At 36.2% G+C, this 20,534-nt stretch overlaps 1 protein-coding gene across 1 annotated transcript in view; it reads left to right on the top strand.

Annotated features, from left to right (window-relative positions):
- The window catches only part of SHQ1 (SHQ1, H/ACA ribonucleoprotein assembly factor), a 114,049-nt gene that overhangs the window by 50,247 nt on the left and 43,268 nt on the right, over nt 1-20,534 (top strand). The window contains exons 7-9 of the mRNA XM_037800377.1: nt 1,840-1,994; nt 3,748-3,801; nt 5,823-5,946. Of these exons, the coding sequence (XP_037656305.1) occupies nt 1,840-1,994; nt 3,748-3,801; nt 5,823-5,946 (333 nt within the window). The remainder of the gene's footprint in view (nt 1-1,839; nt 1,995-3,747; nt 3,802-5,822; nt 5,947-20,534) is intronic.

Here is a 20,534-nt window from a genome sequence, read left to right as displayed (position 1 = left end):
AAGAATTCTTACAAATTTGACAAGAGAAACCATCCAATAGAAAAAATAAATGGGCAAAACACATTGAAATGGGTACCAGTAAAGCAAATCCAAATTTCCAACAAACGTGATACTCAAAGTTTACAGTTAGAGAAATGCTATTTGAAGTAACCATGTTATGCCTCTGTGTTAGTTACCTGTTACTTACTGCATAACAAATTACCACAAACCTAGCAGTTTGACACAACACCCATTTACGGTCTCACTGTCTCCAAGGGTCAGGAACCTGGGGATGGCTCAGCTGGTTCCTCTGCTTGGGGTCTCGCACAGCTGTAATCTAGGTGTGGGAAGCTTTGTCCCTTTCTGGAGCTTTTCCAAGCTTACACGATTGTTGGCAGAGTTCTATACTCTTGTCTGTAGAACTGAGGTCCCCGCTTTCTTGCTGAGAGTAGTCAGCTGGGGTTTGCTCTCAGATCTTAGAATCCCCACTGTTCCCAGCCACGTGGTCCTCTCACAACATGACCACTTATTTCTTCAAAGCCAGCAGGTGAATCCCTGGCTCCAGGCTGCTAATAACATAATGTAACAGCGGGAGTCACTGTCCCTTCGCCTTTGCTGTATTCTATTTGGATAGAGCAAGTCACAGTTCCCTCCCCACACAATGATGTGACTCATCAGGGGTCATCTTAGAATGTTGCCTACCACAGTCACTTTACATCCATTAAACTGGAAACGATTTTTTAAGAAGCTATTACCTTTCTTGCCAGGAGGGATTAAGAAATATGTGTAGGAGAGGGAACTTCTGTTCATGACTGTTGGAAAGGAGAGTTATTGTAGCCTTCAGTAAAGCATCTTTTAAAAAATATACGTTTTGACCGAGTAAACCTACTCTTGGGAATCCACCTTATAGAAATAAAACATCCTATATTCAAGAACATACGACAAGGACATTTATTGCAGCATTATTAGCAGTGGCAGAAAACCGGAAGCAAAGTAAATGTCCATCAGTGGGGAAGTGGTTGTATAAAGCACGGCACACACGGAATGTTTACAAAAATTAGCTAACTACTAATTGACTTGGAGAAATTTGCAAGGGGTATTGTTGAGTGAGGCTAGAGGCAGAAAAATGACCCAATTCTTATGAAAAAAAAAAAAAAGGGTAGAAATTTCCTTGTATACATGTTTGTGTGTCTGTACATGATTACATGAGTGTGAAATAAAATACAGAATGATATATAGTAGGTTTTTAATGTGAAGGAAGCTACTGATGAAGATGGGGAGGGTGCCAAGCAAAAGAAGAAAACGAAGGAAAGACTGTTGAAACATCTTCTTCCCACAAGTCTAATATGTGTCATATAGTCATATTTATGCATTTATGTTAAACTTTGTGTACATGTGTAAAGAATATTAAAAAATAAGAACTATGCCCTTAAAATATAGGAATTTTCCTATATTTTTTGTACAGAACTTTCAAAATGGGTATTGCATATTTTCAGTGTTTTATTTAGCTATTATGTGTTTTCTGTTGTCAAATGTATTATCTTAATTTTAAAGCCACTTAATGGCCTGAATTTAGATGCCTTCAATACTGTAGCAAAACAAAAAAAAACAGGAAATAAGGAGTATATCATATTAAGAAATTTCTTCTTTTTTTAGACCTACTAGGGTTTGAGCAAATACAGAGCCCTTAATAAACTAAGAATGCAAACTAGTTAAAAGGTTGTTTATATACCAGACTTAAAAAGAAATAGCTTTTATTTCAGTTTCTATAATCAAAGTTCTATTTTTGACAAATCTTCCACACTGGGGAGTTTTACAAATGAAATGAAACATCTAATTTTTAAAAGCATTTTTTTCTAGTGTCTTTTTCTGAAGAAGAGAAATATCAGCTACGAAAATTTGTCAATAAATCCTACCTGCTGGACAAGAGAGCCCATCATCAAGTGTACTGCAGTCTGATTGATATCCTTCTGGCATATTGCTATGAAATGCGTGTCACTGAAGGGGAGAAAAATGTAAGTGCACGTGTGTGCGCCTGTTGACATAGGTTCCTGCACTAAGTGATCAATCTCTGTTAATGTATTACTGTGTTAAAACATGAAATCTTTACAGTAAAACTGTTGCAGTTAGTTATTTAGGAAATGCTCCAAGCAGAGGTGCAAGTGTGTGTTGGTGGTGGGTACTGACGTGAAGGCATGGTACTACTTGGTCTTTTTCTCTTCTCTCTCGGCATTAGTTTCTACAAAACAGTAGAGTGGAGAAGTCTAAGAGTTAAAGCTGAGGGTGGAGAAGAAGGATAGTTCTCGCTTAGGAGATGACTGGCCAACAAAGAGGGCTGTTGTCACAGGACACTTAGCTTTGGCAAGGGGGTGAACTTTACCTGCCCATCTATATTCTTTTTCCAAGTTATCGGTCAGTGCAGATTGAAGGTATGATAGCATTTCCAAAAAAAAAAAAAAGGAATCTTAGCATTTACCTACAAATATCCTGCAATTTATACAGCATGTGTGCTTCTAAAAAGTTGTACATGAATCATATATTTTAAACATGCATCATTTCTTTGAAGTGATCTTTTGTAATCATATAGATTTTATTGCCTCTCTTCTTCAACCACATTTGATTTTGTAAATGAAAAGCTTAACTTTTTTCTCATCTATATTTCTGAACATATATCAGAAAGGCTGGAAAACTCAAAAAAGTCTTTTTAGTTAATGCACACCTGTTTATAATTTTCTTTGCTCAAGGGATTATTTCTGACTTGAGTATATTCTTTCCTCTTTTAAAATTGCCCAGATACTTCATATCATTGAAAAGGAAAGAATATAATTAAAATTTCCTGTAATTTCAGCCATCAGAAATAACTACCATTACAAAGTGAAATATCTCTTTCCAGTCTTTTTGTAGTGTGCACCTGTATATTTATGTATGTATATGTGTATTTACATTGGACCGTAACATATACACTTTTGCTTAATCTGTTTTTGTCACTCAAAATCATAGCGTTAGCATAGTATTAGAATTAGAATTTGATATGTGCCAAACTTTTTGTTATCTTCTGAAAATTTCTAAAGTGACTCTAGAGGATTGTATTTTACTCAAAAATGAATATTAATATGTATATAAGTGTATCAAGGGCATAATATAACTGAAAATGTGTTGTGTTTCTACTCATTTTAAAGACACTACAATTGGAGAAAATGTTTTCTTGACAAAAGTTGTTTTATATTATTGCTTGAGAAAAATTAGAGACTGTTTCGCTACACTTGATACAATTTACCATTTTTGATTCTTGTATTTGCATTTTTGAAATCATGAAGTCTTGCAACTTTGAAACCTTCTCTAGAATTTACTCATAAGCCAAATTCTTGATTAGCTTTTTAAGTGTCAAAGGCTACACTTCAATATTATTTTTGTTTCCTTAGATTATTTATAGAATGTTTGTGAGGCAGCTACTTTATTTGAGAAGGACAGAAATTGAGTTATCGTCACTTTGCTTTAATTTTTAGTTTCAAAGCCCTTGGTTATTTACTTTTGTTTTCTGTTACTCCTATCAGTGGAAAAGCTTTATTTTATAAAATCCCAAGGAAAGTAGACAGAAAGTTGTCCCTGATAGCCTCTCCATTAGTAAAGCCATTATTTTCTGCAGCTGTGAACCAGTTCTCAGACATTAATACTCAGACACTATTTGAGTAAATGGGTATATTTGCTTTATTTTTACGTGACTTTATGTCTAATGTGACAGTATTCTTTTCTCCAAAACAAATAAAGGTTGAATCTGCATGGAATATCAGAAAATTGAGTTCCACACTGTGCTGGTTTGAGGTATGATTTCCAGTTGCAATTTCTTAGATTCTGTTGTGAGAGTTATTTTTCTGTGGTTGTTATTTTTCCTTTTGGGTAAGTCAAGCAACTCCTTGACTTTTTTTAAAGTGGAAGCATTATTGTACAAGTTTGTTCTCATAAAATTTGGTTTCCATTTGTTACTCTAATCATAGTATACTAACAAAGTTGGTGGGGGGCGGGGGAGCGGTTTGGAAGTTGAAGGGAAACACAGTTTGGAGAAATATTGAGGACATGGTTTGTGGGGGAGGTGTTGGGGGTGGAGTTTGAGGCATGTGTGTAAGGTGGCTTATATTGAGACCCAGAGCTGCTGCTTATTGACCATCAGGGATTATGCTAAGCATCATTTGACATGTATTACCTTATCTATTCCTTTCAATAAATCTGTGAGGTAGGTACTATCGGTATATTACAGGGGAGGAAACTTAGATCATATAGTTAAATAATTTGTCTTAGGTCTTACGATAAGTATCAAAGAATGGATGGCATCTATAAATTTACTAATTTTGAACAAACTTTATGCATCAAAACAGTAATTAAAAGTAGATGCTTTTTAAAAAGTGTCAATTTAACCATTGATAATTGTATCATCAATTAAAACAATTAGATATTTCTCTTTTTAAGCTTCAATCCTAGATATAGTACATTCTAATTTATGAAATCAAGGTTGTTTTCATGACATTTCTGTGTTCAAATAATAAAGATGTAAATAGGAACTGAAATTGTTATATCAAAGAATTTTGCTACCCTAAGAATGGGATACAGACCAACAGCCTTTCCTGGGAGTTTGTTAGTAAGACAGAATCTCTGCCCCTACCCTGTACCTACTGAATCAGGATCAGAATCTGTGACAAGCTTTCCAGGTGATTTGTATGCATGTTAAAAATGGAGAAGCACTGCTTTTTAGGCTTTGCTTGGCTTCTACAGATTGCTATAATCAACACAGAATATAGGGACTGGTTTTTGTAATAATTGCATGGATTACTTATTTTGAAAACAAAGTAGTTGGTGGCTAGATAATTTCATTAATTCCATTTTTACAAATCTACATGGAAATTCTCCAATTTATGATTTTATTTTGAAAACTTTACATTGCTTCTGAGATAATTTAAAATCGCCAGACATGTTAATTACTTACTTTAAACTTTTATAAGCATTTCATTTTTTAAAGTTCATAATTTTTTTTAGATACAAACTTTTTTTTTTTTTTGGCCAAATACTCAGTATTCTTAATCAGATCTCTCATTGTGTTAAGGATAAAAAATTATGACCCTCCCTTAGTTTTCATTTTATATTTTAAGTTTTATGTATTGTTTACATTTTTTTATACTTTGCTTATCAAACAAAAGTTTAAAAACAATTTTTCTACAAAATTGCCTCTCTTATGTTTTCAGTAAGTTTTGAATCAATTCTCACTTTGATACCATTCAAGATAAAACACTTTTTTTTTGCAGAAATCAGTAGTGCAGTGTTTGCTCTTTGATATGTGAAAGCAAATTACTCAAGTAAATAGCCTGTATTATTCATGTCCGAAGCAAAAACAGGTGGGGTGGGGGTGAGAGTGGGCAGTGAACATACTTCACTAAAGAGTTTTACATTGTGTATCTGTGGTACCTTGAATAGTCCTAAAAGACAAAAACATGAAACATATATCATTTTAAAATGTCCTTTATATGCATCTGTATTTTGTTAATGCCAGGTGTTTTAGGTTATTATTTGTAATTCTTAAAAGACTTTAAATACTTTTCCTGCTACATGGGTGATTTTAAAGAGCATTTGTAACATGCTGCTATAGTATGAGAAATTATAAAGACAATGCTTAAATATTTTCTTGTAAGGGGCACAAAAAGAGTCATTTCATGGTTTTGTATTTCTCTTCTACTTGACTTCATGATGACCCAAACTTACAGTTTTTAGTGGGAAATAGTTTCATATCTCATTGTGTACTCTTGTTTGTGTAATATGTTTTCTGAAAATTCACTTATTTAAATGGCACTTCACAGACTTGGACTAATGTTCATGAAATCCTGGTGTCTTTTGGAAGAAGAGTTTTGTGCTATCCACTTTATCGCCATTTCAAGCTGGTGATGAAAGTCTACAGAGATACTATAAAGATATTGCAACTAGGTAAGATATTGGTGTGCGTGCAAATTTGGGAGTAGAAAAAGTTATAAGTTTTAGTCTGTAATGATGTAATCATGAGTTTTGTTTTTCTCTCTACATAAAAAAAGTAATGAAAATCATCCAAATCCAACCAGGTCCCCCCTCCCAGGTATAATTAAGTAATAGTTCCTCTACATAGTTGTGTAATTACATAGAGAAGTGTGGTACTCTTTTCTGAGCAGGGTGGAGAGGGTCTCAATAGTGAAGACACAGTCTAGTAAACCATATTTTTGTAAAGTTGATTGCATCATTCAGTATTTCTTGAACATCTATAATTTTCTAGGTACTATGTTAGGTCTCTGAGTATAATAATAAATAAGACAGATAAATTCCCTGCTCCTATGAAGTTTATAGTTTTGTGATGGAGACAGATGAGCACTTCCTATATCGAGTGGAAAGTGCTATGCTGGAGGAAGTGTAGGTTACTCTGGGATCATTTAGGAGGGGTCACCTAACCTAGACTTGGGAAGTGAGGAAAGGCTTTCCAGAGAGAAGCACAACTAAACTCTGAGGACCTTTGACTACTGCTAATTCCAGCCTGAAAGAGAAATACTTGCTAGCTTTAAGGAAATGGAAAATTCTGGGCTCTGAAAAAGATTCTAAAGAGTTTATAACAGCATCATTGGAATAAGTATATAATTTCCAAGGTAATGACTTTGAAGGGGGCAACATCCATTTGTACGTATTAGTTCTGGCACATTTACTTAAAACTCACTTTCGTTATTTGTTATCTCTTTGGCCTTAGATAAATGTGCTTCTGGGAGGTTAGTTTTCAGACTTCAGGACAAGTAGGGAAAAGAAAGGAAATTTTTCTTCCTTCTTTATCCAGGTGACTTCATTGCTTCCAAGGGGAAAATCACATCTCTAATGTTTTGTCCTACCTAGAGGTGTACGTGATTTTTTCTTTGCCTTCTGTGTAACCCAAATAGCCTTCTTGCCCTGGGGTGGGGGAGGGGAGGAAGGGAGTCGTGTTTGAAGTAGATTCTTTTAAAGTAGACATTAAGTATAAAAATGAATCATAGTTAAATGAAAGATACCACCAGCTGGCTTAGACTGGCTGTGTTTTATTTTGAGGGATTGTTGATTATAGGCTAGCAGAATTGTAACCATTAAGAAATCTATCTTTAACTTAACAGTGAGAAACAAGCTGTTTTGTTTCTTTGCATGTGATTCCTTCTTGCCTTCCATTCAAGATATTTCCTGAACTGCTAAAATTATCTTGAAAAATCAGTCTACTATAAATGACTGATTTTTGAGCTTGAGAAGTAATCAGTTCCACGTTGCAATTAATTTCTTGTGTAAGTCATGGTAGGTTATCTGGGCATTATTTGTAGATTTAAACGGTGAGAATGCAGTTTGCAGTTGTCCTGTTACATCATTCCTGCCAGATGGAGACTGTGGCAAAACACACATGTATGCACGTGCACACACACACACACACACACACAATTACTTGTTACTTTTTATTCTGGGAAATAATCTAGTTCTCTGGATTTCACTTGAAAAGTAATCAATTCTGTGATTGCATAACCAAAAATAAATTAGATTGCTTTGACTTACACTGTAATCAATTACTCAAAAAGTTTTAGTAGGGTCAGAATTGAAGTTTAGACTTAACTTTTCATCATTATCAGTCTGACAAGAAATAGACTTACCAGCTGTTCTATGATAGCAACAGCTATTTGAATTAACATGCTAGAGGCCTCTCTGCTGAAAATGAATCTGAACACTCTATAAACCATACACAGTATGTTCTGTGGCTACTTTGGGTTGTAGCTAGTTAGTTGTGAAACAGAGGGTTGGATTGTCTCAAATTTACACTATAAGCCATCTGGTGACAAGTTCTGGATGAGGATAGTAACCTGTATTTGTACAAGTGGATGGCATAGGGATACTATTATTGCCACCCAAGAGTTTCATTTGTTTGGACAACCCATAATTTAAGTGGGGGTAGCTCTGGTTTGGCACTTAATGTTTTCCAAGAATGAATTTATGCCTACTTAAACAATTCACATGCAACCACAGTGATCACACTTTTTATTATAAAGGTCAGTATAGTGCTTCCATAGTTAAAAGTAATGAATAACTCTTTCCCCCAAAGAAATATTGGTCTTACATGGAATGAGCTTCCAAAACCGATGTAGGAATGCTTTGGCATCTATAGGATATTTTATTAGAACTAATTGACCAGGATCTGAGTTTCCAAAGAGCCATGAATTTGCTTTACCTGACTTCACAGTAGCCTTTATAAGGATTCTTTACCAGGCTTTTGGCTATTTTCAGTTTTGTGTTCCTTCTCCCATTGCCTCCCCCTCCAAAAGACTACATTTATCTGTCACTGCCAAAAGACTACATTTATCTCTCACTGTTGCTTTATGTTTAACCCAAATTCCTTTAAGGGCAGGACATCCTGGTCTGCCCACTGAAGTACTGTTTCAATGCTCAGCTCAGGGTATTGCATGTGGAGTTGCTCTCTGTTACCCTGAGGAATGTGTTCATCCCCCTTTTATTCCCCTGTCCTTGTTTTGCTACAACTTTCATTCCCGCCTCCTTATTGTATTCTTTGGGAAGAGTGGATAGAATCCTTCATCAAAGCATCGTTTAACTACTATTAGTCAATTGAGAATAAATGAGAAAGGTATAAAAAGAGAAGTTTTTCTAATCAGAAGTTTTATTCTATTTAGAAGGGACATAGTTTAATACTTGATTATACATTGTTAATACAATTTACTGAGTCTTCATTTGTACTGATTAATTTCATTAATCTTTGTAAAGGTATCCCTCTCCCAACTTCCATACTCTTGCTCAACTATTAACCATACAGTAATAATGTAACAATTATGTTGAAAGGGCTGAACATAATGGGGTGAACAGGAAAGAACAACTTAAATCTTTTCTTCCGTTTCCCCCTTTGAGCTCATTCTGTGGGTTCTTTCTTATTGCTTCTAGATGGAATAATAGGCAGGTTCCTATAACTTTTTTTGTCGCTTTTAGATTACCAAAAGTTCTGTCACCACTTCTAGTCAAGAGGAGTCTAATTGCTGTCCGTAATACGTCCGCTTTAAACTTGATTAAAAAAGTAAATCTTCCCTTCCCTGGCTTGGGCCTGCCGCGCCACGTGTCGGGAAGCCACCCTTGGGGAGGCACATCGGGAAGCCAGCCCCACTGCAGGCCCTCTTCTCTGTTGTAGGAGGCGCTGCTTGCTTCCAGAGCAGCCCCACCTATTCAGTCCCCAGGGCTTGCTGCCTCTAGCTTCCACATGAGGGCTTTTAGCATGGGCGGGGCGGTCACCAGTCTCTGAACCGCATGATCACCGCTCTACTAGGGCCTCTCTTAAAATCTTTCTCTTGGTTTAAGGTGACAGGAAAGCTTCTCCCCACTCCCCATGAAGGGTGGTAGGAAAGCCCTACACTCCTGCAACTTTATCCAAAGAGATTTTCTGGACCTCTTATCCTTAAGCTCCTGAAGGTGAATATTGAGCTAAGTGGTCACAAAACAGCTGTTAGTTGTTCTCTGCATGTGAGTATAGGGAGTTTAGCCATTTCTTTAAAATACGGGACACTTGATACATATTTTGTCTTTTGTGAGCCTCACTGGAAATGAGTCTGAATAAGTCCTGCTTTAATATGCTGTTACAGTAATAATAACCACAACTGCTGTGTGCTAACCGCTTTCAGTTCTTTAGATACACTCGCATTTCATCCTTACTGAAATCCAGAGCAGCAGAGAGGAGTACCCACATTTTACAAGCAGAAGATAGGCTCAAAGAAGCTGAGCCACTTGCCCAGGGTCACACAGCCAGTAGTTGGTAGAGCCTGGATTGGGCTCCAGATCCACCTGACTCAAAGTCTGTGCCCTTCTACATATGGTAATAGTTATGAATGAAATTACAGGAAGTCTGGAATTGCTTCGAAATAATCTAGAGTGGGTTACAGGAATGTGGGTAGGACCCAGATGAAACGAGGATGGCCATGAATTGATAATTTATAGGTGATGAGTACATTGATGTTCACCGTACTGTTCTCTTTCTATACATGTTGTGATTATCCTTTGTAAAAAGTCACCTTTAAAAAAAAAAAATGTAGGCCCTTTACCACTACACTATACTTCTGTGTTCCAAATTTAAATTTACTCATCATTTTGTAGAAAACATTGTAATTATCTATCTGATAGTTGTAGAAAACCTTTTTTGGGTAATAAAACCCAGACATTTGAAATTGGCTATTTCATTTGTTTTGTTTTTAAGGCTAATAGATACCTACCTTTCTTATTTGAAGTCTGATGAATAGTAGCTGCATGGTAGGCTATAATCCAAGAAACAGCTTTCAGGAGACTAGTTATCATCACCACTTAAAGGCTGGTTTTACTTCAGATAATTAATAGCCCTCCATATCCATCATTAACTGGCTCAATAATCAATTTTCCAGAAATGACTGCTTTACTATCCTCTTCTTTAGATTTAATAACACAACCAATGTGAAAGAAAAGAGGCATAACCAAGTGCAGGGCTGGTCTGATCTTTTTCTTTAAGAGAACTGCCATTCACGAAATTGAGGTGTGGCAGATGTACTGTGTATGAGCTCTAAGTCCTGATGAAACCTTGAAGATGAATTTATTTTTAGCATTTAAATTCTTTTTATTCCAGAGTCAGTTTAGCGCTTGCTTCTTTTTATAGAAATACAGTGGAGAGTACCCAAAGCTTTAAAACCAAAAAGATGAATTCTCCAGTAGGACTTTCCATTGAGGACAATTATCTATATTTAATTTTTGTAAATTCTCAATTCAGAACATTTTAAAGAATTGTTAGGCCTTTTGATTTCTGTTCCCTAAGTACGTTATATAAAACTATTTCGATCCTGGGGAGGAATCTAGACCTGGTATAGTGGGATGGAGAACATTTTCTTGACCAAAAGGGGGATGTGAAAGGAATGAAATAAGTTTCAGTGGCTGAGAGATTCCAAAAGGAGCCGAGAGGTCACTCTGGTGGGCACTCATATGCACAATATAGACAACCCTTTTTAGGTTCTAATGAAGTGTAATAGCTAGCAGTGAGTACCTGAAACTATCAAACTACAGCCCAGAACCCATGAATCTTGAAGACAATTGTATAAAAATATGGCTTATGAGAGGTGACAGTGTGATTGGAAAAGCCATGTGGTCCACACTCCCCTTTGTCCAGTGTATGGATGGATGAGTAGAAAAATGGGGGCAAAAAACAAAAAAAGGCACCCAGTGTTCTTTTTTTCTTTAATTGATCTTTTTCACTTTAATTTTTATTCTTATTATTTTTGTGTGTGTGGTAATGAAAATGTTCAAAAATTGATTTTGGTGATGAATGCACAATTATATAATGGTACTGTGAACAATTGAATGTACGCTTTGTATGACTGCATGGTATGTGAATATATCTCAATAAAAATTAATTTAAAAAAAGTGGAAAAAAAACTATTTTTAGATTTATTCAGTGTTTGTTGAGCACCTGCTATGTCAAAGCTCAGCTAGGTCCTGGCAATACATGAAACAAAAAAGGGATGTGACTCATGCTCTCAGGGAGATTAAAATTCTGAGGGGTCCACAGATATCACACAACTACCCAATTTTTTAAAATTGCATTTGTATTAAGTTCTCAAAGGAGATGTACAGAGGATGAAAATATAAAGCCGGGGAAGCTGACTTACGCATAAGTCATTTGAGACACGTAACCTCCTATGGAGGAGAGGCTTTGCCTTATTTGACTTCCTATTCTCAGCTCCTATCACAATTCCCTATCTATCGCTGTAAAGTACTTGTTAATTGGCTGATGAATTTACCTATTAATTTATTCCTTGAACAGATATTTTCAGTACTACTATAAAGCTTTTATGTGCAAAGCACCCTGTGGATATAAGATGAATTAGACCTGTGTACTGTATCTAAAGATCATCAAAAATATAAAATGCATAGTAGACAGTAGTGAGTACCTTACAAGATATGTGGATTAGGTAGTTCAAAAAAGGGAAAAGTGATGTTTCATTGAGGTTCAGGGAAAAACTTCATGTAGAACCTGGGATTTCAGTTGGGACTTGAAGGATTGAAGGAAGTATTCCATACCTTGTGAATGGATGGCATGAGAAAGTTGATGGAATAGCACAGTTTTGTCAATGAAAATTTGTTTTCTGGAACCAGATAACTCCATATGTTATCCGAACCCAAGATTTGCCATGAAACTTCTAAAAGTTGATAGTTCTTTCCTATAGGAGTTAGCTGGTCACCAGCATTTGTTTCTTTACTTCTTTAATGCTATCACTGAATTCCTCGCTTCCATCCAGGAGATGATAATTCTTACTTTCTGCTTCTTTCCTCAGTCTAAATTGTTCTTGAACCTTTTTATTTCCGAGTTAATTCCCCATAGCAATTAAAATGTTTCTAAGAACTGAACAATCACAGTGCTTTCAGGAAATTTAAATAGAATGGAATATGAGTCAGTTTTTGAAGTGCTGTTTGTACCTGTTTTTGCTGACCACTTAAATGCCAACTAATCCAAGAAAGGAGAGGGCGGGCATCAGAGGACAGCAGCAGGAGTTACTCTTAGAAAGCATGGACTGTTCTACAAGGGCAGACTAGATCACTGCTGTGCAGACTCCCGACGGAGCCCATTCTCGGGCTCGCGCTCCCCGGATTCGCCTTCCATGAGGCAAAGCAAATTCCTTTTGCTCTTGTCTATTCCTTACAGCCCAAATCTATGTTCCTAATCTCTTAAATTGGCACTTTCTTCCCACTTATGTAATTCCTTTATTCCCCAGAGCATTTCTGGGTTTATACATGTGCTTTTCTCGAGAAGGATATTGCATTTCAGCATGTTCATTAATGGGGAGAAAAATCAAGTTCTAATTATCTCCATAGCACCCCCCCCACCCCCAGTAATCCTGTTAATCATAAGTATTGTTAGTCACTAAAGATTTTTAGATTGCTATCATGGAAATTTCTAGGCTGCATTTATATGAAAAAATTCTTTGACCTCTAAAATATGCTGTAGGGGCAGTGTTTCCTATGTGGTTTACAAATAGTAAATTGCCATGAATAAGTGACAGCTTGTGGTTATGGCTGCAGAAAAAGCACTTAAATATTTTTAAATGTCAGTCTTTTTTGAAAATTTGTATCATATAGTAAAGCTTAACTATAGATGATGTCTGTAAATCAACTGTCTCTTAAATATTTACCTATACATAATAAGTTTAAATCTATATTGGTTTTCTGTACTGTTTACACTTAAAAAAAGTTTTGTTAATTTTTGTGTTAATATAGAGTAACGTGGGAGGCTAGTTACATGATTTGATAGTATGGCTTTAAAAAAATCTTTTAAAGGTTTATTTTTAAGGATCTGAATTTTTATGGAAGTAACTTCAAGTTTACTTTCTATGAGTATCATGGCAGAAGGTTGTATATATTTGAGAGAAATTTGGGGACAACAGAGAGAAAAAATTTTATTTGACTCCAAGGAATCAAGGTCCTATTGCAATATTAACATTGAGATCTAGATGAAGTAGATTGAATAATAATTTGTATGTTATCTGGAAAAAATGTAAGAATTATATTTATGCAATTTAGAGTTTAAGAAGTTGACATTGAAAAATAACAAGTGCAGGCATTTATTCAACAGAAGCAACTCAAATCCCTTCTCTGAGCAAAGTATTACAACAGAATCAGTGAGAGTTATTGTAAACATGATTTGGTCTTAGCTCTTCAAGAGTTTGTGTTATAGGAGTGATAAGACAAAAGATAAGATACACAATGTAAGTATTTATAATTAAGATACAATGGAGAAAATATCTTAACTGCCACTCATGTGCCAAATCCATCCTGTATGTCCCAGAAACTAAGAATAATGTTTACATTTTTTAAAGTTGAAAATAATTAAAAGAATAATATTTCCTGACGTGAAATTTGTATGAAATTCAAATTTTAGTGTCTAAAGTAAAGTTTTATTGGAACACAGTCTTCCTCATCCACTTAAGTACTGTCCATGGTGGCTTTTGCACTATAATGGCAGGATTGCATGGTTGCAACCAAGACCAGATGGCCTGCAGAGCTAAGAATATTTACTACCCAGCTGTTTATAGACGAAAATTGCCAACCTCTGCCTTAAGTATGTTACCAAGGATTGGAGGGGAGCCCTTATAGTGAGCTGAGGTCTTTGGCTGGCTTCCATCCCAAATAGTGTCCAGTGAAGGACAATTTCAGCTTTTTTCTCACTCCTCCCTTCAGGAAGAGATGTAGCTGATCTAGTCGGTTCACTCCACATTTAAGAGAATAGGGAGGGATGAGGACTGTGAGAACTGGGGAGTACATTTGCCCCCTGTGTAGCCTGTCATTGCCATGTGGATATGCAAGACTGCCAATTTGGGGGTCTTTTTAAAAGAAGTAGAAAATAATCATCTTTAATTAAAAAATATTTTTAGTTTAAATATGAACAATGAATAAAAGATTTTAAATTTTTCTGTGTGAGCCTATCTTGAGAGCCCAAGTCAGCCTGTGTGGGACCCCAGTTTTTGATCTCTGCTCTGAAGCAAGCTGAGTCCCAGCCTGCCTTTCTGACATCCTCTTGGTCCTGCCAGTTTCTAGCTGCAGTGAAGGCTTGAAACTCTGGGTCTCAGCCCTGTGCAGATTCCAAGATAAGGTCAGGGGAAGGAGGTAGGGGATGTCCTGCATTCTCTAAGGTAGCTGTGACCAGAAAGTCGTAAGAAAAAAAAAATTTTTAATTAAAATAAGCAGATCCCTTAACTCTCTTTTGACTTGCTTTGCACTGTGACTCTTGTCAGCTAGCACCTGTGGACAGGAGGGGGATGAGTCAGAGGAGTCCAGCGCCATGCCTCACTCTGACCCTCTAGGGAGGGGGTTGACAACAAGAAGCAATCAGCAGGGGCCTAATGAGCGAGGTAGTGGTAGTTATTTCTTAAGAAATGTGTAGGATTTAGAAAAGAAGATGTGAGAAAGGAGAATTCACTGAGAAAGAAGAAGGTGAAGACAGTCAGAGAGAAGAAAATAAAAGGGTTTATGTCCAAGTAGTGGTAAGTACTCTGGTGGCCAGTGTGAAGGGGGATTGTGGGAAATAAGGTGGGAACAGTGTGTTGGGCGGGATGGAGGAGAGCCGGTAGTGTCTTGCTAAGAGAGTGGGACTTCTTCAGTGAGGAACCATTGATGAGTTGGCTGTGGGGGTCTGTGATAGGCTCAGGAAATCACATTAATCTGGCAGTAGCATGTAGGATAGATTTGTTGTTGGAGGGAGCAGTATTATGGCTGGGAGAAGAGAGAAGACTGTTATTCTTGCTCGCAGCTACGTAGCCTGGGGACAGGTGATAGGGTCTGGATCAGAGCAGTCCAGTGATTTGAAGGAGGAAGGAATACATGCGCAGGTGCCTCCCAGGTAGTGGGGAAGGAACAAATAAAGGGAGGCCTGGTTCTCTTCATCCCTTATGACCTTTGTCCTCCTTGTCTTGAGAACTAGAATCGGAATAGGCAGGGATGTTTTGGAGTTTACAAAGTACATACATGTGCATCAACTCATTAAATTCCCACAGCAACTCTGACGAATTTCCCCCTCAATTTACACATGTGGAAATAGATTTTGATAAAGTACCAAACAGCTAAGAAATAATGCAAGGAACAGGCAGGCTCTGAGCTGCAGAACTGTTCCACAGTGGAGCACTTACAATTGCCATAATTTGTGTTTTGTGGGAAATTAGCTAAGAATAGCATAAAATTGTTTATGTGTAGCATTTTAATGATCTTCCCTTGGCCTTTTAAAATTTAAAGATCTTAATTTCATAGTCAAAATTTTCATATACCGTTTTAATATAAATTAAATTTGCGTGTAGATCTAGATATCTGAGTGTTTCTGCTAAATTGCATTTACTTTACAGTGATTAAACTATAAAGAAGCATAACTTGGTTCTACCAGTGTGCAAATCCTTTAGCAGTAAGCAAATACTTACACAGTGAAGTTTCAAAAGGTTTGATTCCTTCCCTTCTACCTTGACATGCTTATCAGTATTTCAGATCACTGAAAGGGACTCATAAGTCTGGTAGGACTGGATTTGTTTGTTTTTTCCTTTTACAAGCCAGTTAAAGTCTACACTTGTCTTTTTTCCTCTAAACTTATATTTCTTCTTTCTGACTTCATCATAGTTTAGGTTTTCCAATTAGAAACTAAACTAATTCCAAACACTTAGTCAGAACTCATAATATTAAGTAGTAGCTATTGGAAAAATGAAATGTGATAGTCTTCATTTGGAAACAAAGAAGCAAAGGTTTTATTTTAAATTGAGCTACAAGGCACTGAGATACATGCTGTATTTTTAAACTGGAATATTTGAATTAAAACCTTACCCACAGAATTATGAAGTTTTAAATGCTTTGAGTTTTTAAAAATCCTTCAGGTTTAGGTTGCCACTGCCTTCAAGAGCTTTTTTCCATCTATTTTCAACTTCTTAACCTTTCTGCTTTTGCACTTACTGTATAGATGGGTGATTTTTATGTTCTACCTTGGACTTGGATGCCTCACTTCTTAGCTGTCTAAAGAAATTGAAATTAGTCACACTACCATTATGTAATTTAGATGACATCCGGCGTGTGTTTCTAAACTGAAACAATCACTGCTTTCGCTGGTGACTTAAGGAGGAGGATAGAGTTAATGTCAAGGCTGTGCCTTCTAAATCAGTGAATCTTACAGGGATTTAAGCAGAAAAGGCAAAAAGCAGTCTTGGGTTAAATCCATTACTTGAACTTTTGATGGTACAGTGACGTAAGACAGTTGTTACAGCTATATTTTTTCTTGCCAGGGAATAGATATGTTAGGGGAAGGAGCACAAAAATGTATATTACACATTTGTCATGACACAGTAGCTTAAGGTAAAATCTACAGATCACAAAGGTGTTATAACTAGTACACATTAAGCATTTTGACCAAGTATTTTTAAAGTTAGCTTCTGAGAATTCCATACTGTCGAACAGGACCATACAACTTCCTAGACATTGTTCCAGATCAGGGAGAAAAGATGAAAAGTCATATCTTTTCCTGTCAAATACTTCATGGCACACAATGATAAATATGGACACGGTATTTTTTGCAGAGTTGCTCAGAGTCAGGCATACTTATTTTCAAATCCTGACTTTTGCTTACTTGCTGTGATCTTGGTTAACTCTGTATCCTTGAGCCTCAGTTTCTTTGTATATGAAATGAGGAAGGAAGTACCTAACTCATAGGGGTAGATGATATAATGTATATAAAGTACTTAGTGCACAGCAAATGGAGAGCTGCTAACTAAGTAATAGAGGGGTATGTCAGGCAATATGAAGAAACCCTAAACCAGTTTGAGGGAGAACTGGAGCCCCTTTCTTAGAGGAAATAATGTCTGATTGGAAACTTGAGTGATAAATTAGGGGTTGGATTGGGGTTGTGCATTTTAGATGAAGGAAACAACTACAAAGTTTGTTTGTTTTGTGTTAATTTTGTTTTTGACTGTATGGGTAATATATGTATTTTTAATAACAAAAAATATTTTAAAAATTGACATAGTACTATAAATTTGTGCTCAAAAAATAACTTATTGCTTCAAGTATGCATTTATTATTACAACTCAGAAATGTTAGCTCTTAAATAACGTCTGAGAAATTTGAGAATAAAAAAATTATGTGGATTGAGAAGCTTTCATAGTGCTAAATTTATTGTATGTGTGTGTATTAATCGTTAAGGACTTGTCTTTATGCTACTTCCTAACGGGGCCTGGTATTGAAGCAAATTACCACACTTTCTCTTAATTGTAATTAATTTGACACAATTTTTCTGTCTTATCCCTTCTAATGGTCAAATGATATATGAAAATAATGTTAAAATAATTCATAACATATCCCTCCTGATAATACGCTGTCATCTGAATTCCATAATTCTAGCTAGGAATCTACTAAATTGTGTGGTTTAAGATGCTAGCAATGTTGTCTTATATTTTGAGATGCCTTTACAAATAAAGATTAACCAGTGTTGTCCTTCTGATATTTTGAATACCCACCTCTTTTTCCTTTACTTTTTTTGGGTCCCTGTCTTCTGTCTCTCAGATTTTTCAAAGGTGGAACTAGATGCCCAAAAAACCACAGCCATGTAGCACCTACAGAGTACCAACAGTTGAAATGTAGCTCCTACTGTATAGAATTAGCAACATATTAGTTTTTCTGTGCTGACTTTTAGCCAGCAAAAACATCCAATATCCTGATTCTTTGCTAGAGATGGAAGCCATTTCTTAAATGCTTCCAACCATGATCTGATCTGTCAGTGAGAGATTATTGCCAAACCTGGTTTCCTCATAGGAAGATTGCCAATAGCCAATTGATTCTAATTTAGAACAGCTCAACCTTGTCTTTAAGATACATTAACCTGTGATGCCACATCTGTCCAGAACAGGAAAATGTGTTGTTTAGTTTACCTTTCCTTTAAAGGAAAGCTGGAGAATGAATAGGTATCTAAGTGACCAGGGGGTGTGTTAAATAACTGTTTCCTGCCCACCTACTTGCTACTGTCATCCATATTTTCTCTATATTGTCATTACATATTTTCCCTGATGTGAAACATTCATGGCACTTGTCATTTATAATACCAGGATTCCTGCTTTACACAGCCCCTATGAATGAATGAGAGATCTTGGTCTTAGGAGCTTTTCTTCTATGAATGGGTTTGGCGTAAGTGAGGACCAAGTAGATCTGAGAGAATCCCTAACTCCAGGGATTTAACATCCTAGAGAGGCCCTAACCTGTTAGTGCATTCCTGCAATGAAAATAGTAACTGTGGTTACTGTGCAAAGTGCTTTCCTTTTTCTGCTTTGGACTGGGCAATGAACTGCCTGAAAATGGTCACTTTCCCACAGTGCCTTTGAGCATAAATAATTCTCTTGGATTTAGTCCTTAACCGTTTTTTTATGCCCATATGTTATGTGACAGGCCCACAGCTGGATGAAGTCCCAACAGGAACCAGGTACTTTGAATCCCTGTAGGCTTCTGGACACTGGCCATGTGACAGCCTGGAAGACAGCCAGTTTTTTTCCTCTGCTGATAGCTGTCAGATAAATGGTTGACAACCTGATAGAAAGAGCAGTCAGTACAAAAGAGATTTAAAAAAAAAAAAAGCCTGATGCTTCAAGAGTCTCTTAGCTGTGATTTTGTAATCATCTATGGTGATTTATCAGAACAAAAGAGATCAAATATGACCTCCAGGTAACAATACATATTGTTGCTAGGAGGATGGTTTTAATGTACATTTTGTTCTAGCCTGTCAACCGCCAGTAACCTAGTTATCATTCACCTTGTTTGTCGCATAGCATACTGTGAAAATAGTTTGAATAAGGTTTACGATTAACACACAGCTTTCCTTTTTAAAACTGTCTTCCATGTGATTTTTAATATTAACTGATCTAAAAATTGCTTCTTAGTTGTCCAAAAATATAATCTTCATTGTGAATTAAAATGTGTATCATACAGTTGTCAATGGCTGTGTAGGCAAGTATGCCTAACTTTTTGTTAAATAAAAATTATAAATGTTTATTGTAGATAATTATGAAAATAGAGAAAAGTGCAAAGAAGAATAAACAACTGTAATCCCTTATGTAGAACAGTGTCTGACACGTCAGGCCCTCAGTGAATGTAGAGATAAATATTATCAATATCGTTTGTGTGTGATTTTTGTTTTTGTTTATTTTTAAAGTGTATTTGTCTCTTTTTTTTGAGAAAATAGGGATCAAAATATATAAATACAATTTAATATCGTTTTAAATTTTAAAATACTTATTTGGTCTTTGACATTTATTGTAATCCTTGTTTTGTAATAATTGGCAGACTTAAATTTGCATCTGGCCCTTGGTGACAGGGCAACCTCACTTTATGCATGTCTGCAAAATGAAACCATATTATTCCCTTAGATAACATTTCCTTTGGAGACTCACCAACATGTGACTTTTACCCCATACTGTTCTTCATAAAAATCTTTAGAGGAATTTACTGCCCACACCTAAATTTAGGCCTTCTCACCTCAGTCCTGGCTGATTGCATTATTCTCCTCCTCTTTGTTACAATCTGACTTCTACCAAACTCATCTCCTTATGATCCCTATGACCCTGTGTGAACCATCTGTTCCAGCCAAATGACTTTCTTATTGTTCCCCAAACCTACCCCATTTTAAGTTCTTTTCATGCTGTCCTCCTGTCTGTCTGATTTATTTGTCTTGAGGCCTACCTCCGAATCCTGTATTTTCTACCAGCCTACTTGTGTGAATAACGAATATCGTATTAAGAGACAGTATTCTGGTGTCTCACACTGTAGAGAAACTTATAGGCAATGACAAGTGAATAGTTGTTTTCTGGTAAAAACCTGTTGTTGACTTCTTTTTTCTTTTTAAATTTTTATTGTAACATATACAACATAAAATTTCCCATTTTAACTACTTTCACATATACAACTTAGTGATATTAAGTACATTGACATGTTGTGCCACCATCATCACCATCTATTACCAAAACTGTTTCATCACCCCA

This window comes from Choloepus didactylus, chromosome 1 (genome assembly GCF_015220235.1).
Source record: "Choloepus didactylus isolate mChoDid1 chromosome 1, mChoDid1.pri, whole genome shotgun sequence".
NCBI lineage: Eukaryota > Metazoa > Chordata > Mammalia > Pilosa > Megalonychidae > Choloepus > Choloepus didactylus.
The sequence above is the reverse complement of the archived record's forward strand: the minus strand, read 5'-3'. Positions and strand labels throughout refer to the sequence as shown.